This window comes from Panthera onca, chromosome D2 (assembly GCF_046562875.1).
Source record: "Panthera onca isolate mPanOnc1 chromosome D2, mPanOnc1 haplotype 2, whole genome shotgun sequence".
In the NCBI taxonomy this organism is placed as follows: domain Eukaryota; kingdom Metazoa; phylum Chordata; class Mammalia; order Carnivora; family Felidae; genus Panthera; species Panthera onca.
Window position 1 is genome coordinate 65,006,975 of NC_138349.1, and position 22,518 is coordinate 65,029,492.

At 41.8% G+C, this 22,518-nt stretch overlaps 1 protein-coding gene across 10 annotated transcripts in view; it reads left to right on the forward strand.

Moving 5' to 3' along the window:
- Positions 1 to 22,518, forward strand: part of RHOBTB1 (Rho related BTB domain containing 1) — a 122,638-nt gene that overhangs the window by 69,065 nt on the left and 31,055 nt on the right. For 9 of the 10 annotated variants that reach the window (XM_060642681.3, XM_060642680.3, XM_060642678.3 and 6 more), the window contains 2 exons: positions 14,593 to 14,794; positions 15,174 to 15,277. In XM_060642681.3, coding sequence (XP_060498664.1) covers positions 14,603 to 14,794; positions 15,174 to 15,277 — 296 coding nt within the window. In that variant the 5' untranslated portion in view covers positions 14,593 to 14,602. Of the gene's footprint in view, positions 1 to 14,592; positions 14,795 to 15,171; positions 15,278 to 22,518 lie in introns of those variants that run through there. The other variant, XM_060642688.3, reaches the window with a different exon arrangement.

A 22,518-nucleotide genomic window follows, 5' to 3' on the forward strand; every position in this document is an offset into this window, starting at 1 on the left:
AGCTAGCTGCAGTCAGCTTTGATTGAGCTATCTCCCTTGTAACTGAAAACACGTACAATCTGCCTTTCCAAGTAAAGATTATAACATTAAATTTGTACACTGAGTGTACATCAGTATTTATATGTTTGTGATTTGCAGGTACACAAATACATACACAGCATGCATACAAACAGATTTGGAATTTCTTTCTTCTTAATGAATGTAAGGCTGAATTATACTATATTGATCCAAGCTTCAAATATCTTAACTACAATTGATTATCACAGAATATTTCATGTGATATGTTTCTAAACAATTTTTTTTAATTTCTCATTTCAGTTACTCTAAGTATTCCCTCTGAACACTCAAAATTTAAAGGCCAAGAATTTTTCATCTTGTGTTTGAAATATATGTGTCCTGGGTGTCCACAGCTGTCTCTCTCTGTGGTTCAATTACTTTGTCTGGTATTCAGCTAGATTATCATTTAGATTCCCATGGGGGTTTTTTAGTTGAAAGCCTGAGTGAGAAAAAAAAAAGTTTAACAGTCTCATGAAGCTTTATAAATACATGATTTTGAAAAATAATTTATACATCAGCAAAAATCATTCATTATTATTGAACTGTATATATATATATATATATATATATATATATATATATATATATATGTACTCTTATTAGAATTAACAGTCAAAGGTTAGACTTATGTACCCATTAGCTTTTTAAAAAACTAAGATATTTCTCCCATTGTAGAATACATTTAAGAATATTATTCATCCATAAAAAGTAATGAAGCATGAATATATGATACAACATGGATGAACTTGAAAGCATTTTGTTCAATAGAAGCAGACAGACACAAAAGGCTGCTTATTGTATGATTTCATTTGTAAGAAATATACAGAACAAGCAAATTCATAGAGACAGGAAGTAAATTAATGGTTTCCAGAGTTGGGGGGCAGTGGAGAACAGAATGACTGCTAATGGGCACAATGTTTCTTTTTGGGATGATGAAAATGTTCCAGAATTAGATAGTGGGCATGGTTGTAGGGCTTTGTGAATGTAATAAAAAACCTCAAATTGTATGCTTTAAAAGGATGAGTTTTATAACATGTGACCTTTATCCCAATTTTGTTAAAAAGGTAATATATTTTTGTCATAGAAAATTTGTAAACTAAAGGAAAGTAGGAGAATGTTTTAGCCCCGTTATCCAACAGCAATCCCTGTTATCTGTTCAGTGCACTTCCTTCGAATTTTCCTTCTGTATATTGCTCTTGCAAGAGGAACAGCTTCCCTTTCAATGATGGAGACACAATTATTAAATTTTAAGTATTCACATATTAATACACACCTATTCCTCCCCTGCCCCTGGGGGGCGGGGGGGTGGGAATGATAGATCAAGGAAGATCCATTTAGATGGTGGAGGGGAATAATGATGGAGATATACGTAAAATAAGAAGATAGCCATGGCTATCATGGAGAGGTAATAGAGAAGCATCTCAGGAGAAAATATCTGCAGTCCCAAGAGGCAGAAAGACAGACAGACCTGAGCGGTTACCACAAGGGGTGGAACTCTTCAGGGACACATCCCAAAGAAACTTTTTAGGAGTTTAGCTGCAAGATGCCCAATATATATCATGTCAGCCACTCCCCTCAATCCTTAAATACCCATGTTGTTTCCCAGCTTTCTAAAAGTCACATTTGCGTTTCTTTTAGATGTGTCACCGTGCTAAGATGGTATTTAAAATGAAAGAACAAGGAGGCCCAAATTTATTTGAGTTACACGTATTTGTTTATTTTATCTGGTTTTCATCAGCTATTTTTTAGATTGCTCTCCTGCTCTTGCCCGTAGATAGGGTAACATTAGCATTTTTCTATATTAATGCAAACTCAACATAAACATGATTGTAAATAGTGACAGTCTTAATAGAAAAGACTTCTTGGGTATTTTCTTGATGACAAGTATAGTGATTAAAATATTTTACAAGCATTAATCTAATTTAATCTTTACAACAACCCATCAGGGGAGGCAACTGTCCCCAGTTTACAGATAAGGATATAGAAGTTTAGAGAGATTAAGTAATTGGCCCAAGATCAGATAAGCCAGTGCCTTAATTATTCCCTCCCTTGTCATAGATTTGGGTGGTTTTCCTTTTTTTTCTTATTCTTGATAAAGATGTGATAAATATATTTGCTTTTAAAACATTTTCTTTTTACAAAGTCATTTCCTTAGATGGATATACCAGAACATATTTTTTTTAATTTCCAAATGGCTGAGCTTTTTGTTGTTGTTGCTGTCAATAAAACCATTCCTTTTAACTTTTTCATTTATTTATTTATTTGTGTGTGTGGCTAGGGAATTTGATTGATACAACTTATGCTTTGGGAGGGGGGTTTTCTCCTTCTGGTGGGTTAGTCAACTTCTGCAAATGTGCCAAGAACACCTGAAAAGACAGTGCACTCTCTTATCATGGAGTTTATTGAATATGAGATATCTATTCATTTATCACTTTTTTTAACGTTTATTTATTTTTGAGAGAGAGAAAGAGCATGCACACGAGCAGGGGAGGGACAGAAAGAGAGAGGAAGACAGAGGATCAAAAGCAAGCTCCATGCTAACAGCAAACAGCCTGATGTGGGGCTCAAACTCACCAACTGTGAAATCCTGACCTGAGCCAAAGTTGGAAGTTGAACGTACTGAGCCATCCAGGCACCCCCATTTATCACTACTCTTTATGCTATTCAAGCCCTCCCTGTGTTGTTTTTCAGTTTTGCTTTCTTAATCTGATGTTGATTCTGATTCTTCATCTCCTACATGTAGATAATTTTCATTGATTTCTCCTTATAGAATTTGTCTTCATTTTTAGTGTATGCTTTTTGGTCTGTGAAGGTTCATTATTACTGTTATGCTTTTACCACAAATTGCCTTTTTTTTTTTACCTCCTAAATTATCTTTTACAGATACTTTTTCTATCTAATTTTGAAATCACAATCAAAATAACTATGCAGGTTAGTTTTATATTTTCAGTTGGTTTTGGTTTCCACAGTCCTTTTACACAGAAATAGACGTTTTTTGGTTTGTTTGTTTGTTTGTTTTAGTTTTTAATCTTGAATTATCTCTGAGTGTTTTGTCAAGTATCCTTGAGCAGTTTAATTCAAAGAAATCTGAGTTTTTGCTCCCTGAGTCTTTTATACCTAAAAATAGTCTTATGGTTCCCTTTACATAAATAACAATTTGACCAGATTCAGAAACTTGTTATTATGTCCTTTTTCTTTCGAGGCTCTGTGTTTTTCTACTGTCTTAAAGTAGTGTATTGGTGAAGTGTGTGGTCGTCCATATTATTATTTCCTTCTAGAAAGAAATGCCTTTGGCTGTTAATTTTAGAAGATGTTTTGCTAAAATATTTGTAAGTTTATTATACAGTTTTTTCTGCCACTGGTATTTAAACCTTTTACTGAAAATAGATCTAGAGTCTTCTTTTTTCCTTCTTCTCCTTTTTGTATTGGGAAAATTTTGTTTTATTAAATCAAGGTTTGCTCCTTTAGTTCCTCAAGAAGCCATACTATCCGGGGATTGCCTATCAATGGTCAGCCTCTTTATTATCTTCGGTTACATCATTTGTAGGTGGCCTTCCTTCTATACATAGTTTCTCATGTCTGGTCTGTACCTCATGAATCCATTTTACTACATTTTCAAAGCTCTTTATTGTTGCCATTATGCTTTTTAATTTGGCTCTCTTATATTTCACTTATACATGGTCTTTACTTGTCTTTTGCCTCTTTATAGGCTCATGTGCTATTAGTTTGTATACCTGCATTATCTTCTTTTGTGTGACCAATTACATGGTTCAGATTTTTTAAAGAAATATTTTATTCTGCTCTTTCTTTTTTTTAAGTTTATTTATTTATTTTGAGAGAGAGAGAGAGAAAATGAGGGGGAAGAAGGGCAAGGGGAGAGAATCCCAAGCAGGCTCCCCACTATCAGCACAGAGCCTAATGCAGGGCTCAATCTCACAAACTGTGGGATCATGATCTGAGCCAAAATCAAAAGCTAGACACTAACTGTCTGAGCTACCCAGGCACCCCTTCTTTTGCTGTTTCTTACAGTATATCTACTTCAGTAGAAGACCTTTCCTTCATGTCAGGGTTTTTAATAGACCATATGTTAGCTGGTCTCTGTTTACTCCATCCACATAGAAAAGGATTCCTCTGGCCAAGGATTAAAGTATATTCCAAATGCTTAGATAACCTAGACTGTGTTGGAGAGCAAAGTAGAGCTCTATAGTGACTCAGGAGCCCACTCAGTTCCAGAGTGGACAAGCAAAGCTATTCAGTCTTATGCATGTAGAGACATCTGTGGAGGGTAAGATAAGATCACTAATGAGGGGGCGCCTGGGTGGCTCAGTCAGCTGAGCATCCGACTTCGGCTCAGGTCATAATCTTGTGATTCGTGAGTTCGGGCCCCACACCAGGCTCTGTGCTGACAGCTCAGAGCCTGGAGCCTGCTTCAGATTCTGTGTCTCCCTCTCGCTCTGCCCCTCCCCCACTTGTACTCTGTCTCCCTCTGTCTCAAAAATAAGTAAACGTTAAAAAAAAAAAGTTTTCAATAAAAAATTTTTTAAAAAGACCACTAGTGAGGAGTGTCACCACTGAAGATATACCAATGGTCAGCCTTAGAGGTTGCACCCCTACCCCTACCCCTGTCACATTAACAAGATCAGTCACTTCTGTGGCAGTATCAAAACTGAAACAGCTTGGCTAAGCAGGCTGGGGGAGGAAAAACAAAAATGAGTCTTTTCCATGCTCAGTGCTGTCTACCTGGTACACCCTCAGCAAGGGGTGCTTACTGGAATTAATCCTCCCCTAGGACAGCATACCAGGTTCCTCATGACTTTCCAGTGGCTCCACAGCTGATTTCTTCCACCTCGGTCCCATGTCAGGTCAGCTCTCATTACTCCAGACTATGAGCATCTGTGCCCAAGAGCATCCTACTTACCTCCCAGCCCAGCTCTTTTCCCTGTGGAAATGGGCAGTCTGCTTGGTCTTCAGTGATGTTCTCACTTGGCTCCATGGAAGTGAATTTGGCAGAAATCCTTCCAATTTCTGGTATATGGTTACTCCTTAGCTTTATTCTGATACTGTTGTGGAGTCTGCTCTTTGTGCAGAATAAGGTTAATTTCAGTGAGACTGTGTAGCAGGAGATCCAAGGCATGTATTCCAATGCTGTCTTGCCTTCAGGTCCAACCTATTGCCTCTTGTGATGTCTTTTAGGCATAGATTGAATTTCCTCATTCAAGATTCATTTATAAATCACTCTCCATAGGTAGTGGGTGCATGTACCTCCATTTTCCACTTCTTTCCCAGCCAATTAGTGACTCACCAAAAAGGTTAGAAATCCCTTGAATGGGGATGTTGAAGTCCACAAGTTGATGGGAGTTTTATGAGACACTTACATGTGAATATTATTGAGATTCATAAATTGGCTGTCCCCACTAGAGCATGACAAATGATGACATTACTTTTTTTCCCCAATCAAATTCAGCCCTAAGCTCCACTGTGCCTATATATGGGCTCCCTCCTGCCCCCTGCCTTATCATTTGGTGAAGGGGCCTGGTTCTTGGTCCCTGGTGGTTCCCATGGTTACTGATGCTCTTCCTGATGGGGAGCCACGGCTGGTGTGATGCCATCTGTCAAATACCACTCTCATGATGGGCCACACAGATGTCCCTCAAGGTGTTCCTCTCACTGACTGTGGGCTTAGCCACATGCTGCTGCTCTCGAGGCCACGGGCTTAGTGATCAGTCACCAGAGATAGCTGAGTGCAAGTCTGCAAACGGATCCAGGTGGAGGGTTTCCTGAGGAAGGTGGAATCGCTGTACTTTGATATCCCACTGAACAAATATTTATTGAAAGCCACAAATGGCCAAGGCATTGAAAAGACTTGAGGATTTAAAGGTGAATAACAGTCTCTGCTGTCAAAAATGTATAATCTTGGTGAGGTGAAAGCAACTACATACACCTATAAGCATAACTGCCAATGTGACAAATTGGAACTTGTTGAATACCCTAGGAATTCCTGGTATAAAGGAAGAATGTTTTCAGTGCACCTTCTTCTAAAGTGTAACTTATTATCTGTCTACTTTGCTCCATCTCGACCAGTTCCTGGTCCAAGCCCCCATCCTTCTCCCCGGAGAACCTGGGGGCATCCTAACCAGTCCTTCCACTCCCCACGCTATGTTCTCCACACAGCAGTCTCAGTGTTTGCTTTAAAAAAAAACATTTTTTAAATGTTTATTTTTTGAGAGAGAGAGAGCACACCATGTGCACAAGTGGGAGAGTGGCAAAAAGAGAGGGAGGGAATCCCAAGCAGGCTCCGCACTATCAGCATGGAGCCCGAAGAGGGGCTTGAACTCACAAACCATGAGATCATGACCTGGACTGTTAACTGACTGAGCCACCCAGGTGCCGCATCAGTGATGCTTTTAAAAAGCAAATCAGAACCTGTTATTCTTCTGCCTACATTTCAGTGTCTTCTCACTGTACTTAGAACAAAATTCAGGTTCCCCTTTGTAGCCTAAAAGGCTGTGTGTAATGTGACACCTGCCTCCTGTCCGACCTTCCTCTCTCCTGTTCCCCTGCCCCCAGCTCCAGTGGGCCTGCTTCCTTTCCCTCCTCATGCCTGGGCCCTGCTCATTCTTCAAGTAGCCAGAAAATGGGCCCTCCTCACAGAGGCCTCCCTTGTCTTTCCTGCAGGCCTCCCACCCATTATTTTCTCATAACACCCTTTCGTTCTTCAAGGAACTGAAATCAAGTCTATGATTACAACTACCTGTTCCTCCCCGCCTGATTACGAAGTCCATGAGAGCAAGAATAGCGCCTGGCCTGTTTCCCACTGCATACCTAATACTGTAGGCCTGCCACTCATAAAGCACTCAGCCTATTATTTCTTTAATTACGACTGCCTGAGCCCTAAAGGTGCAGAACAATTTCAGTGGTGGGTCAGGGGCATGAGAAAGGATGTCTGAGTAGAGTAGCAAGAGCAAAGTCACCAAAGGAGAGGTTACCTGGCCTATTTGTAGACAAAATCAACCAGAATGTCTAGAACGTAGCATACAGTTTACTTATGGTGGTTCTGAAAACTAGCCTGGATTTTTTATGTATGCATCTTTTAAGCTAAGTTTTTTATTCCTTATTTTTCAACTGGGACAGCATTTACTAAGGGCAGTGGATAGATAGCAACTTTATTTCCAATCCTGGCTCACCTTCCCCACTGACAAGTTTAAAAAAAATGGGGAGCATGATCTTGTGGACATCTCCATTATCACAGGGCTCTCGTGAGGATAATGAGTGGATGTTTTAAAAGGTGTCTCTGTATTATCTGTATTCCTGAACTTATATGCACTGTCCTTTCTGTTACTTAAACTCTTTTCCTTTCTGTTTTAATCAAAACTTTCAGTTGAAAAAAATATTGTTGATTTGAAAGGCGATTTTATGCTAGAGATATATTTCTTTAAACTTTTGATTTAGGGAAGCGCAGCCCAGCCCTGACTGCCTCTTTCCCAGATCTGGACCCGTTCTCCATTCCAGCTGAGATGTTTATATTATGCACAGAGCAGCTCCTGCCTGCCTAGGACTGGTGATTAAGAGCTCAGGATAATGAAATCTGCACAGTTGAAACTTGGCTGTTGGCTACAGTTATTATGCAACTCTTAACATTTCTCTTTTGTTTCTGTCAATAATATACAATTCCCAGTTTTTCTTTCTGAGCTAACTCTTCCAACACACAAAAATTTGTTCCACTAGTATTTTTTTTAATGACCAACTTAAATTATTTCTCAAAGTTCAGACTATATGCTTTTCTAAAGGACAAGAAAATTTAGTGGTTGTGCAATAGCATTGTTCAAACTGTCTATGAACAGCTGAATGGAACTGGAAGTACAGAGGCCTTCTCTGGCCTTAGAGTTTTGTCTTTGAGTGGACTGCTCACCACACTGATTCAAAGAGCAGGCAGAACAAGAAACACAACACAGGTGATGGGAAGAGTTGGCATATTCCGATGGTGGGTGATTTGGAGCAATTAGACAATGCTTTAGTAAGATATCATAGACAAATGATAAACTTTCCCTGCCCACCCTCCCTAATATCTGAATTTCTCATGGTAGAAGAGACTCACACATTCACCTGGACGTAAAGAGTGGCTCTGTACTGGGGCGTCTGGGTGGCTCAGTCGGTTAAGCGTCCAATTTCAGCTCAGGTCATGATCTCACGGTTCATGGGTTTGAGCCCTATGTTGGGCTCTGTGCTGACAGCCCAGAGCCTGAAGCCTGCTTCAGATTCTGTGTTTCCCTCTCTCTCTGCCCCTCTCCCATTTGTGCTCTGTCTCTCTCTGTCTCTCTCTCTTTGTCTCTCTCTCTCTCTCTTTTTCTCAAAAATAAGTAAATGTTAAAAAAAAAAAAAAAGAGTGGCTCTGTACTAAAATGCACCTATCCAGAGCAAGCAAGAATATCTTGAGTTTCATCACCCACAGTGCCTCTGAATTATTGAATTACGGAGACAGGACTCTGATGGTCATTGAGCCATAGTGAATGTGTCTGACACTTCCTAAGAGCCTGTGTCTTAAGAGAGGAACAGGACACCAGGAAGGCCATCATCTCAAGGACTGAAAGTAGGAAAAAGTACCACCATTGGGAAGAGAAATGATTTATAAAGGAGATGAGGTCAGCTAAGTTCAGATTTGGCTATGTCACTATTCAAGTCATGGTTGTTCCTAGAAGAGGGTCACAAATTATGGGGGACCTATGGACCAGAATGAATAGTCAAAGAAAGCTTTACTAAAGTGGGGCATGGTATAGTCTTATATTCCAAGCCCTTTGGCATACCGTAGTACCCCAGAAACAGTTGATGATTCATTAAGGGCATTAGATGTGCACTTTGAAGATATAGCCACAGGAAAAATAAAAAGTTCACAAACGACCATTCTATGGTTTGCTAATATAGGAAAAATGGGGGTATATGTGTATTTGTGCTTGTGATTCATTCTCCCGGAACCATTTATGATACAGAGGAGAAAGTAAATCAGTCTGTGTGGAGGCAGGGCAATTAGGAAAGCTTTTTAGAGGAGGTAATATCTGAATAAGGTTTTAAGGAACGAATGAAGTTTTCCAGGCAGACAAGGAGTGGTAGAGGCTTGGCTGCAGGAATGGTATATGTTAAAGGGACTGAAGCAGCCAACGACATTTAGAATTTAGGAAACCATTCTGTGGGGCAAAAGCATGCCATCATGCCATCACTGCCGTAAAAAGTTACCAAAAATGTCATGGCTTAAAACAAAACAAATGTATTATCTTATAGCTCTGGAGGTTAAAAATCTGAAATGGGTTTCATTGGGCTAAAATTAAGATGTTGGTAGGCTGCGTTCCTTCTGGAGCTCTAGGAGAAAAATCTGTCTCCTTCCTTTTTCAGCTTCTAGAGGTCACGTGCACTCCTTGTTTATGGCCCTTGGCTCCATCTTCAAAGCCAGCAATGTAACATCTTCACATATCTCTCTGACTCTGATCTCCTACCTCCTTTTTCTATATGAAAGAACCCGAGAGACTACATTGGGCCTTCCCAGACAATCCGGAATGAGCTCCTTAGAGTAAAGTCAGCCGATTAGCAACCTTAATTTCATCTGCTACCCTATTTGCCCCATGCCATGTAGCCGAATGTATTCGCAGATCCCAGAGATTAGGACATTAACATCCTTGAGGGACCATTATTCTGCCTCCCACACATGCAATACAAGATGCTGAGGATGATGGTGAAGAGAAAGTTGGCGTGATCCATCAACCCTAGGTGGAAAAGATCATCCAGGGGCACCCGGGTGTCTCAGTCAGTTAAGCATCCAACTTCGGCTCAGGTCATGATCTCACGGTTCATGGGTTCGAGCCCTGCATCGGGCTCTGTGCTGACAGCTCAGAGCCTGGAGCCTGCTTCGGATTCTGTGTGCATCTCTCTCTGCCCCTCCCCTGCTCGTGATAACAAATCACCCCAAAACATGGTGGTTTAAAACAATAATCTGTACTTTCTCCTGATTCTGTAGGTTGGCTAGGTGATTCCTTAGCTGGGCTCACTCATAAAGCTTCATTCAGCTGGACAATTGGCTGGGCTAGAGGATTCAGGTAGCCTCACACTATATGGCATCTGGTGACGCCATCGGCAGGGCTGCTTCGGTTATTCTCACTGGGAATTCTCGTCCTCTGTGGGGCTAGGCCAGCTTCCTCAGAGGACAACCTCAAAACAGCATTCCAACAGCGTGAGGGTGGAGCTGCAGGCCTTCTGGAGACCCTGGCTCTGGAACTCACAGAGCATCACCACCACATTCTTTTGGAATGGGCCACGCAGTCACAAGGCTAGCTCAGATTCTAGAGGAAGGGAAACAGATTCTGTCTCCTGATGGGAGTTGCTGCCGCGCCCACGTTTCACCAAGCAGAGGCTATAAAGATAGGAGTTTTACTTCGAGAGTAGGATTTTGAAACTCGACATTTCAGGGGTAAAATGTTTCTGGATGACAACAATATCCAGCACGTGGCCAAGAGCATGAACAGCCCAAGTAGAGTGTCGGGAAGGTTAGGTGGAGCAGCCGAGAGGCTAGATGTAGGATGTGTTGCCCTGTGGACGTGACAAGAAGGCTGAGCTGGTGGTGAATGTGGACCTTCAGGAGAGACCTGAAGTCCGGAAGGTGACAGTAATCACAGTGTGAGCACATGGGGCCATCGTGGCCACAGTGTCTAAGTTGATGGTAGGCACCAACACCCAGGGGGCAGCCACCCTGGGCCACCTCACCAAGTCCTCATTCCCCACCCACCACGTTGTCCTGTTCACTGGTCAGTTCTAAACTTAACTGCTTCTGACATCCACCGTGTGCGGGTATGTCCTTCAACACTTAATGGTCAGCATCCATGTCCCGAGGATTCAGAAAAAGTATGAAATGAAGGTCAGGTCAGTTTTGAGTAAGATTACAAAGCTGCCGTGGTAATAGGCTACCAGTGTCAGTCCTTTCTAGCTCTTTCTTTTATACTTTCTTTGTTTCCTCAGATTCGTATCTAAAGGCAAAAGAGTACCTGCACTGATAGGCAGGGTTCGTGGTGGTGAAATTTATTAACAGTGTTAAAGGAATAATATTTATTGCTCTCATTCTAGGTAAATGAAAGTCAGAAACCAGATAGTCATTAACCAGATGGTCCTAAGAGCTCATTCAACTGTAAGAGTGCTAAATATGAATAAATTAGAGCCCATAACAAGTAAAGAAGGATAATATTGCATATTTTTATAATTATAACTTTATTTATAAAGGATGAACAATCAGTTTACAATACATGTGTAGCATGACTTTGCATGCTTGGCTGTGACTTCTTACACTTAAAATAATTTTTAGATTACCACAAAATCAAATTTATACCCCAAAGAAAAGATTTGCAGTATTTGGAATCCAGAAAACCCTTCCTGGAAATTCCACGTCTGCAGTGAGTGAGCTGGGCTACGAGTGTTTAATTCTGCCCTGCCTTTCACTTCCCTTCCATGTTGTCCCCTTTGTACAGGGTTTAGCACCTTTGGCAGTCACTTGGGTTTTGAGCAGATTGCTAGAGATTAGAGGACCCATGGATGTTATTCTCACCCTTGACACAGAAATTCTTTTCAGAACTGTGCATGAGGTGTGTCTATAAATAAGTAACGATAGTTTTGTAATCATAGCCTTAATATAAAAGCAGGAGAGCTTTCATCCCCTTCAAAGTAGTCTTGTGTAAAAGCTACACAGCTCTTCCACCAATGCTGTCATGATTCAAATTATTTGGGGGGTTCCTTTCAGGGGGCTGCTCTCAAAGCTAGTTTGCAATCTGACAAGAAAACCAACTCTGTATTTTGTGTGTGTCTATTTCAGTTTTGACTAAATCCAAACGTTCCCCCGAATTTTAAGGATTGGCTCTCCATGGCTTTTATCCATCTAAAAAAATAAAATTCACTTTCAAAAGAGTAAGATTTTCCACCACTTAGGATGATCAAAATAATGTACCTTAGTTTCCAGAGTTATGAAGCTCCAAACAGATCCTGTTTTTCTGACACAGGGTATATACCCTACAGTAATATCACCAGAAACATATCAAATTTCTTATCCACAACAAGTGTTACCATTTTTTATCCTAGAAGCTAGCAATGCCCCAGGAAAATATTTCTAACCTACCTTTCCAATTCTATTATCGCTTAGCTAACTGTGTCCAACTCCCACCCAGAAGTTTCCCTGCCTTCTTGACTCAAAGTCAGCTCTGCTCCATCTTGCATTTATGCTTGTTTTTCACTGAATTACTCTGTGATTGCTCTATTGAAATTCGTCCTTCGTATAGATCTTCGTGGTTATTAAGTTTATGATTTCACGGCTAATCCTGGGCTTCCCCTGACTGTTTTGTTGTCCCCTCAAGGCACTCAACTCACCTTCAGCACCACGATTAGAATCCTGGGAGTCATGGGTGTGTCAGGTACATCAGTCAGTTCACCAAATCCTCACTACTTTAGGAGCCTGGTACTATAGTTCCCACTTAACAGATGCGGAAGCTATGGCTGAAAGTGCAAATGTCTTGTCCAGTGACAAAATGGCTGGAAAATGGGGAGAGTAGGATTCAAAGTCACATCTCCTCTAAGGCTGAGATTTCTCAACCTCAGCACTATGACCGTTGGGCCCCAATTACTCCGTGTCGTGGGACCTGTACCTTGTATTATAGTATGTTTCAAAACATCTCTGGCCTCTCCCCCAACCCCATTGTGACAGCAAAAGATGTCTGCAGACTTTGCTAAATGTTCTCTGGCAGGTATTGCAGGACCACTGATCTGATGCCAAAGTCAGGCTTTTGCCACGTTAGACTATGAAATAGGTAACTAATAAAACCATAGACTAGAATTTAAAAAGATCAATTTGAGGAGTCACCACCTGTGGGTGATCATCAGAATTGGAGTTTTTCTTAAGCCTCTCTTTCTCCACCCAAGACCTTCAGAATCTACATTTGCTGGTGGGCACAGATATCTATTTTAAGCCTCTCTATGGTGTATAAACCACAGACAGGATCCTGAGACCAGATCCTGACCTCACCACACATCTGTTGTTTGAATCACTCCACTCAAGTCTTGCCAAATAGTCTCTAGTCTCGGGTTCAACATCACCTCCTGTGATGGTGTTACAGGAGACAGTCTCATGTTCAGATGGTCCTAACTGGGAAAAAGTATTCATTCTATTTCATATTCTTTCTTCTGTCTCTCCTTCTGTACTCTTAATCTCATATTATCCAAATTATCATTTTTCTCAAATCAGTTGAATTAAACAAACACTTACTGAGCCCCAGTTATGTATCAGGCCCTACTCTGAGCAGTTTCTTTACCAATATGACCACTAAAACCATTATTGGCTCATTAAAAGTGACCATCTAACCAGTTTTCTCCTTTTAACAGTTACTTCCTCAGAGTGCCTGGGTGGCTCAGTTGCTTAAGCATGCTACCCGTAGATCTCAGCTCAGGTCTTGATCTTGGGGTCTTGAGTTCAAGCCCTGTGTTGGGCTCTGCACTGGGTGTGAAGCCTACTTTAAAAACAAAATTAAAAAACAGTAGACTTTCTCAAAAGGGCAATTATAATTCATTAAAACCTTAGAATCTTCCATGGTTGGCCAGCCATCCAGCTGCTGCCAAGAAGCAGTCTGCTCTGCGTTTTATGGAGGTTCCTGACCCCCCCACCCGGGGAAGCAGAGCTCATGACAGCTTTTTCTCTTCCTCTTGACCCCTCACTCAGCAACTCTCTTAAACCTTTCTTGATGCTTTCAGGGAGATTCCAAACTAGCTCCTCATCCTGGTAAAATCATTCTTCACCATATGCTCCAGATTTCTTAATGAAAACACAGAGAGAAAGAGAATTTAAAAAAAAAAATACATTGCTTTATGGTGCCCCTTTTAAGAATATCGTTTTTATGAATTTGATTCATAAAATTCAAATTCATAAAATTTATGAATTTGATTCATAAAATTCAAAATTCAAAAAATAAAAATTCAGTTGGACTGTTGACTCATCGTTAAAGCAGGCTGATCCTCTCTTTGCACTTTTGAGCCTCCCCTAAGTCACCACGATGGTGCAGAGCCTGCAGGAAACTGCTTTTCGGATAGAGAGATTGGCTCGTTGGGAGATTGAGATGGCATGGTCACTAATATTGCCAAGGTGGCTCGTGCCCCAGTGTCTAAGGTTAAACCTGCAGGTAACCAGTGTCTTTGGTGGATCAACATGAGTAGCTAGTGAGCTATAAATGTGTGCCAGCACTCTCATTTGCCTGGATGGATTTTCAGTAGGCAGGTTGTGTTTAGAGAAAACCAAGGAGAAAATAACATGTTAACCGGCATAAACCGTTTGGGGTCAAAATAACAAGCCGGCGGTGTTTTTGCACTTGTGTGAGACATAAATAGAAAACTTGAGTTTCACTTAGGTTTAGTATGAAGTTCCAAACCTCTCGCTTATGCCTGGGCACTTCGACGAAGAGCCCAGACAAGGGGGAAACGGCCTGAACCCCTTTCCCCTGTGATTGCTCTGTAACTCTCTTCTTCCAGAGTTTTATAAATGGACACTGACATGGACTACGAAAGACCCAACGTTGAAACCATCAAGTGTGTGGTCGTGGGAGACAACGCCGTGGGGAAGACGCGCTTGATCTGTGCCAGAGCGTGTAACACAACGCTAACGCAGTATCAGCTGCTGGCCACCCACGTGCCTACCGTGTGGGCGATCGACCAGTACCGAGTGTGCCAGGAGGTAAGACGTACAGAGTTTCTTTAGACTCCTAAGGGCACATCACTGCTATTGCCAGTCGGATTTGATGGCACATCCCCTGCTATTGCCAGGGAGTACGGGTAACTTGTGCATGCGAAAGAAAGCTTATGTGTTTAGTGCCACAAGAGAAAACAAAAGTAAAACGCAAACTCGGGCGTATGGCTGCGGTTTCTTGAATGAGGAGGGTTTGGGTCACGTGATTCCAGAAAGAGAATTAGGACTTAGCTCAGGTCCTGTTAGATGCAATGGCAAAACTAAAGGCAGGTGGGTCAAGTGAGGCTTGAGGTGTGCTGACCTGGACATCCTTCTCCTGAGGAGCCTCTGAGTGACACTGAGCAGGACTGCACTCTCTCTCCTGCAGGTCCTGGAGCGTTCCCGGGATGTTGTTGATGAAGTGAGCGTTTCTCTCAGGCTTTGGGATACTTTTGGCGATCATCACAAAGACAGGCGTTTTGCATATGGCAGGTAAACCAAGACCAGTGTAGTGTGTTTGAACCTGAATACAATTTCCTTTTCCAAACCTGCAGCTGCTTCATAAAGCAACAAAAGCCACATCACATGGCCTTGAAATGTGTTGGATTCTGCGCTGTGTTTAAGAAAAAAGAAAAAAAATGTGGAATTTTTTCTGATGTCAAGAAAAGCAGTCTGCCTTGACGCTAGGTTCCTCCCAGGAAGTCCCTCATTTGAAACAACCAGTGTTAGTCAAACTGGGACGTTAGCTAGAGGTTTCTGGTGTGCCCTCTGGCCCTGGCTGCTTTGATGGCAGGTTTCCTGAATGGTACTTTATTTACCTTTTGCTAAAATGTTTTAAGTTATTTCAGCACTCGGCCACCCCACTTCAGAAGGTCTCTTTGGTCTTTTCCTGACCGCATTAGCAGAGTCTGATGTTTTTCGCTTTGGGCTTTGTTATCTGAAAGTCTATTATTTTTATTTGAAGGTCATTTTTGAAAAGAAAGAAAAATATCTCTGAAATCCTTCACAAGGCACGTTTCCAAAATGAACTGAAGCACTAATGTGTATTTTACATTAAAAATCAAGCAAAATTCCAGAAGAAGGAAAAATCAAGTGAAATCCCTGTAGTAAATCTAGAAGGACATTAATAACACTAGGAACATGGTCAAATTGCCTTAGAATATTCAGCAACTTCTTGCCACCATAACTTAAGGTCTTTCTCTCGATGAATGTGTTATAAGCTATCAAAACCCAGATAAAGAGATTTTCTTACCTCTTAATTGTAAATTAACACATTTTATCGTAAGTTTAGAATTTAGGTGTCATGAATCAGTTGTCCCTCGTTAACCTCAAATGTCCTGTTACCTCGCAGGATTGGATTAGGCAGATACTCCAACCACATGAGTTACTCCTTGGCATTGAGATAATCATTTCTGAAAGCACCTCTATTCCTTTTTTTTTTTAATGTTTATTCAGTTTTGAAAGAGAGACAGAGCACAAGAGGGGGTGGACAGAGAGAGAGAGAGAGACAGCATCCAAAGCAGGCTCCAGGCTCCAAGCTATCAGCACAGAGCCTGATGTGGGGTTCGAACCCACGAACCGTGAGATCATGACCTGAGCCGAAGTCAGACACCCAACGTACTCAGCCACCTGGGAGCCCCACACATTTCTCCAAGCCGGTGGCTCTCTAAGGCTCTGAGCAGACTTTTATTGGCATTTATCCAAGTGGTCTGAACCACTCAATAAACTGCTGAAAGGGTTTGCCCTATTCCTAAGAAGTTGTTCACACCCTGAGAGAATCTGCCACTTAGACCAAGGATGTTCGTGGGGACTCAGAAAAGGGCATCTGGGAAGTAAAACATCGATGTTAATGTCCCCTTGGTAATGAGGACTTTTGAGATTACTTTCCAGAGTTGTAGATACTTTTCCTCTCCTTGAAAATCCTGTTTTATCATTTCTTTTCTTTCCATGGTGTTCTTGATTATTATATTAGTTGCCACTTTGTGGTTTTTCTTTTGTCCAGTTATTCCACACATACAAACAATAATAGTAAAGTGCCACTTAAGGACCATGCAGTTGGATTTGTAATATCTAAAGCATCATAAAATGATGACTTTAAGCAAAGTAAGGATGGATGTGATAGATTTCTGTGGACATTTTGCACCCTCACTTCCAAACAGCTGTCCGAAGATGATGGGCTTATTGATGAGCTTACTGAAGGTTTTGGGTTTAGCTGCTCTGGACCGTTTCATGTTGCCACTGGAATGTTACACAGTTGAAAAGAACGAGTTTTAACTTGGCCCCGAGTTTTACTTGGTTTAATGTAACGCTTATCTTTGGGTAATACAAGGGCTGCTTCACTGTCATGTGAGATTCCTGCTTAGGATTGATTTAATGGCATGATGGCCTTCATAGATCTCACACTGACAGGCATCCACACTGGGCCTTGTCCAGCTCCTGATGTATCTGGAGTCACTTCACCACGTGTCATGCCTGTGTTTGTTTATACCCAACAAAAATAGGCTGCTCTTTCATGTGACTGCATCAGTTCAGACTGCATTGTTCTGCTCCCTTGTCTGTAAAGCTCGGTTCTATCAGCTGTAACCTGTTCCTCCTTTGATGGAAACAGGATGTGTTTTCCAAGCCAAGTTTGATTCTCCGAATGACACAGAAGGGCTTCAGGAAACACTCCCATGTTTCTGGCCCAGCTCTCCGTGGGCCTCACTTTATATGCATGTTTGTACCTTGTATTTCCTCTGTCCTCTCCAGTTCTCCACAGCCTCACAGGTGTCCTGCCACAGACCGCACTACTGGTAAAGAACAAAAAGCAGAGCTGTTCTGCCTCAGCCTCCAGCATCTTTCTGTAAATGCTAAATATTATGCAATTCCACATTGATGTAACACCAAAAAATTGCATTTTGTGGAAAAGTCTGATGGTAATAGGAGTGCCTTTTACTTGATATAGGGTTCTGGCCACTGTATTTCATTGCTTTGCAAGAGCTGATCAATTTCTTGATGACTTCCATTTTTAGCTTTGTGTCATTCGTGAAGGAAAAAAATCCTAATTACAATTTATGACAGTCCATTTGGTTTGCAAACCTGCTTTTTGACAGATGTTTTTTACTGTACTTGGTGTGAATGACAAATCAGTGGGATGTGATATATTCTTTATACCTGGATGTATTTGGAACCTTTTTAAAATAATTCCTGTGATTCTTTTGGTGACAGTGAGAGAAACGAGAGCCCTACCAAGATGCCTTAGGCCTCATCTTTGGTGTCTTCTGCCCCTAAGGACCACAGTGGTTAATAAGTTGTCCCCTCAAACATTGTCTGGTGTGGACAGGCTCCACTTGCAGTGTGGATCCTGTAGGCCACGGTGGTGTCGGTCTGCCTACTGGAATTTGTATAACTATAAGCAGAAGGGCGTTAATCTTTCACCCCATTTTTCAACCAACTGGAATAATAGCTCCAATTTATCAAAGGCTTATATGTGCCAGTCAAAATATTAGGTGCCTTGCCAACATTATTTCAGTTAATCCTTTCAGGAACCCTAGAAGGCAGAGATTATCTCCATGCTACAGGGGAGGACAGAGCTGAGTTCTTTTACTCCCGTAACTTGCCCAAGAGTGAGTTTCAGAGGCAGATTCCAACCCACCTCTGCCTGAATCCCAGCCCCCACTCTTTCTTCTGTACCAAGCTACCTCAGCCTCATTTTAAACAGATGCGGCTGCAACCCACCCCCACATTGACGAGCTGGGTGTCTCTTTGCTCTTCAGTATTTGTGCGAAGGCTTAGAACTGGAACAGGCCTCACAAGGTCATCTAGGTGACCCCTTTTCTTCAGGAAGGGAAATCATCCATCCAAGAAAAAATGTTGAGTACGGGAGTCCTTCTGTGGATGGAGAAGGAAGGTGGCACAGCAGCCTCAGCACCACTTAACACATTTAGAATCCGTCAAACCCTGTCTTGTCTGGAGTGAAGGACTCCAACTCTTGCAGCCTTTCTTCCCACCACCTACTTTCTATCCACTTTGGATGAACTTTTTCTGGCTCTTTTAAAATATCAAGAACAAAACTATACCTAGTAACCAGGACTGTGATCAGCTGCCCTTTTTTGGCAAGAAAACAGCCTCTTTTTAAAGTGGCGGCGGGGGTGGGGAGGTGCGGGGTTGGAGCTGGGTGGCTCAGTTTGTTGAGCATCTGAGTCTTGACTTTGGCTCAGGTCATGATCCCAGGGTCATGGGATGGAGCCCCGCATCAGGCTCCACGCTGAGCATAGGGCCTGCTTAAGATTCTCCCTCTCTCTCCCTCTCCCCTCCTCACACACACACTCTCTCTCTCCCTCTCTAAAATAATAAAGGGGTATCACTCTCGGTTTTTCTCTCAAACTATTATAAGAATGAAATGTTCACAATTAGGCACTAAAAAGGGAGACAAGGAGGGTGGGCTCTGCCTTTCAACAGGATATCTGGGCCCCTGTCCCTCTCGTATAGTCACCCCACACGTAAATAATTACAAATTTTATGTTTCCTTTCCTTGAAAACCTCCAGCATTGATCTGTCTCAGGATCGGATAACCTTCAAACACATCATAAAGCTTGTGGCACTGAAGGTGGTGATAACAACAGCTACAATTTAATCAAGGCCGGGCCTGTGCCTGATGTCCACCACTTCATTCTTGTGGTGACCCTGCAAAGTAGGCTCATTTCACAGTTGAGCAAACAGGCACAGAAAGGGGCCAAGGTCAGTCAGCTAGGAAAGAGTAGAACTGAACTTTTCCTGCTAGTTCTGTCGGACTCCAGAACCCATACCTTCCCTTTCCACCGTGCTGTCATGGCTGGTGATGATGGCTGATGACAAGCTTACCTTAAATTTATCCCTAGTCCAGTCTAATTTGTATGCTGTTCTATGTGGACACTGAAGACCAGTATTCTCCATCTGTCACCAGCTCTAGTATGCCATTGTGCCTCGTAAATTCTTTAATACATAACAAATAGCTTAATTCTTTGTATAGCTAAACATGAGTGCTTTCATTTTCATTAAAAATAATACATCCAAGTGAACTTTCTGAGAGTGAGTAGGAGCCTTGGGTCCTTTATATGGCATGCTTTCCCCTAAAAAAGTGAACTTAAACATGCAGAACCTTGCCCTTACACCCCACAGTTTCTGGGCATATTTTCTGTTCGGTTGGAACTCATTTATTAATACAGATTATTTTCACACGCGGATTTTTCTCAAATGTTAGCTCCTATGAGAAGTGCAGTATGTGTTTTAAATGATAATATTAATCAGAGCCATGGTTTCTGTGTGTCTATTTAGATAGGTCTAGTTTCATGCTGAAGGCACATGTAATCAGATACACCATGAATACATCCCATTTTGAATGCTTGGTTGAGGCTCTTTTAAAAATTCAGGACTGGGGCGCCTGGGTGGCGCAGTCGGTTGAGCGTCCGACTTCAGCCAGGTCACGATCTCGCGGTCCGTGAGTTCGAGCCCCGCGTCAGGCTCTGGGCTGATGGCTCGGAGCCTGGAGCCTGTTTCCGATTCTGTGTCTCCCTCTCTCTCTGCCCCTCCCCCGTTCATGCTCTGTCTCTCTCTGTCCCAAAAATAAATAAAAAACGTTGAAAAAAAAAAAAATTTAAAAAAAAAAAATTCAGGACTATGGGTGACCAGTGTTTATGTGTTTGTCTGGGATTGGCTGTACTTGTGGTTAATGGCAAGGGGAAAAGTAGGAAATGTCTAATGTGTCCAGATAGGGTGCTTTGAATGAGCTCTTCTTGTCCCTGGCGCATTATAAATGCTGGGCCAGAAGTAACATTCTAATGACAATTTCAGGACAGCAAAAAGCCTGTTGGACAGTGAAATATATCAGGTGGAGGTGAGCCTGGGCCAGGACTAGGCTGAGGCAATAAGGCACTCACATTGGGCATAAAATATAAATAGTAATAACTTTTAAAAGATAGGATCACTAATTTTTTCTTTCTGCTTCAAACTCAGTATGGCTCAGTATGGCAAGGTTACTGGTCCTGACTTTATTTAATATTTTGATATTTTGTTCACCAGGGATTTATTTTGCCTTAATTTTGTTTTTTATTTGTTTGTTGTTTTTTTAATATTGGGCACCTGGATTATGTAGTTTTTTGGCACCTCATTGAATTTTGCACCTGTGATAAAGGAGTCCTACTCACTCACAGGACTGTCTTCGCTAGAGTCCTGACCCCCATGGTAGACTTGAAAAGGAGGAAAGTTCACAATGCATGTACTATATGGAAAAGTAACTCAAACCACGCTTCTAAATGTGGGCACAATGGGATCTAGGAAAATTATTGCAACCTTTGTCTTAAAGTCCTGTGTCCTGCTGTGGCCTAAAGGTTTGCCCAGGTTATAGAAAACTGTAGAAAAACCAGGGCACCTGGGTGGCTTAGTCGGTTAAGCATCCGACTCTGGCTCAGATCATGATCTCGTGGTCCATAGTTTTGAGCCCCGTGTCGGGCTCTGTGCTGACAGCTCAGAGACTGGAGCCTGCTTCAGAGTCTGTGTCTCCCTCGCTCTCTGCCCCTCCCCCACTCACGCTCTGTTTCTCTCTGTCTCTCGAAAATGAATAAATGTTAAAAAAAAATTTAGAGAAAAAAACAAAACAATAGAAAGACTTAGAGGAATAAGTAGCTAGACCCAGAAACAGGAACCGTCGTTCCCTAAAAGGTTGAACTAAATTGCAGGTTTAAGTATGCCCGCATATGCTGGCTATTCTGATGTCAGAGTTCTAGGGAGAGGTAAATCAGCACATTTTAGCCAGTCCCTGGATGATTATAAAGCAGGTGGTCCTCAAGGCATGCTTTGGTAAGCACTACTGCGGAATCATCATGATTATCATGCTCTTTACTGAACCTCAGTCAAAAGGGAAGAATCTCTTAAAGATTAGAGACAAAGCTTTTAAGTGAAGAAAACCAGAGGAAAGGAACACATACTGTGTGATATCATGTCTATAAAATTCCGGAAAATGCAATCCATGGTGATAGAAAGTGGATCACTGGTTGCCTGGGAAAGAGGACGAAGAGGGAGGGATGGATTGCAAAGGGACACAGGAAACTTTGGAGGTGATGGAAATGTTCATGATTTTGATAGGGATGATAGTATTGGGGTGCGTACATAAGTCAAAACTAATCAGACTGAACACTTTAAGTGTGCAAAGTTTATTGTATTTATTTTTTTTTAATTTTTTTTCAACGTTTTTTATTTATTTTTGGGACAGAGAGAGACAGAGCATGAACGGGGGAGGGTCAGAGAGAGAGGGAGACACAGAATCGGAAACAGGCTCCAGGCTCCGAGCCATCAGCCCAGAGCCTGACTCGGGGCTCGAACTCACGGACCGCGAGATCGTGACCTGGCTGAAGTCGGACGCTTAACCGACTGCGCCACCCAGGCGCCCCAAGTTTATTGTATTTAAATTGTATCTCAATATTTTTTAAGTACAAGTATTTTTATGAACAAAAAAATCTATTATGTCTGAGGAAATGTATGTGGTAGACAACATATGTTTTAATTTATAGAATTTAGAGTTAATTCTCACTGAAATACAAATTATTTGTGTGCACTTAGGGCAGGAAATGGGACAAGATCCTTAATAGAAGAGTATGGGAAACAGGATGGTCTTGAATCTCAAGACTCAATAATGAAACACTATCAAATTGTCCCCAAATCATGCTGATTCCCCTTTTCCCAGAGATAAGCCCTCAGCTGTGTGGATCAGAGTCTGA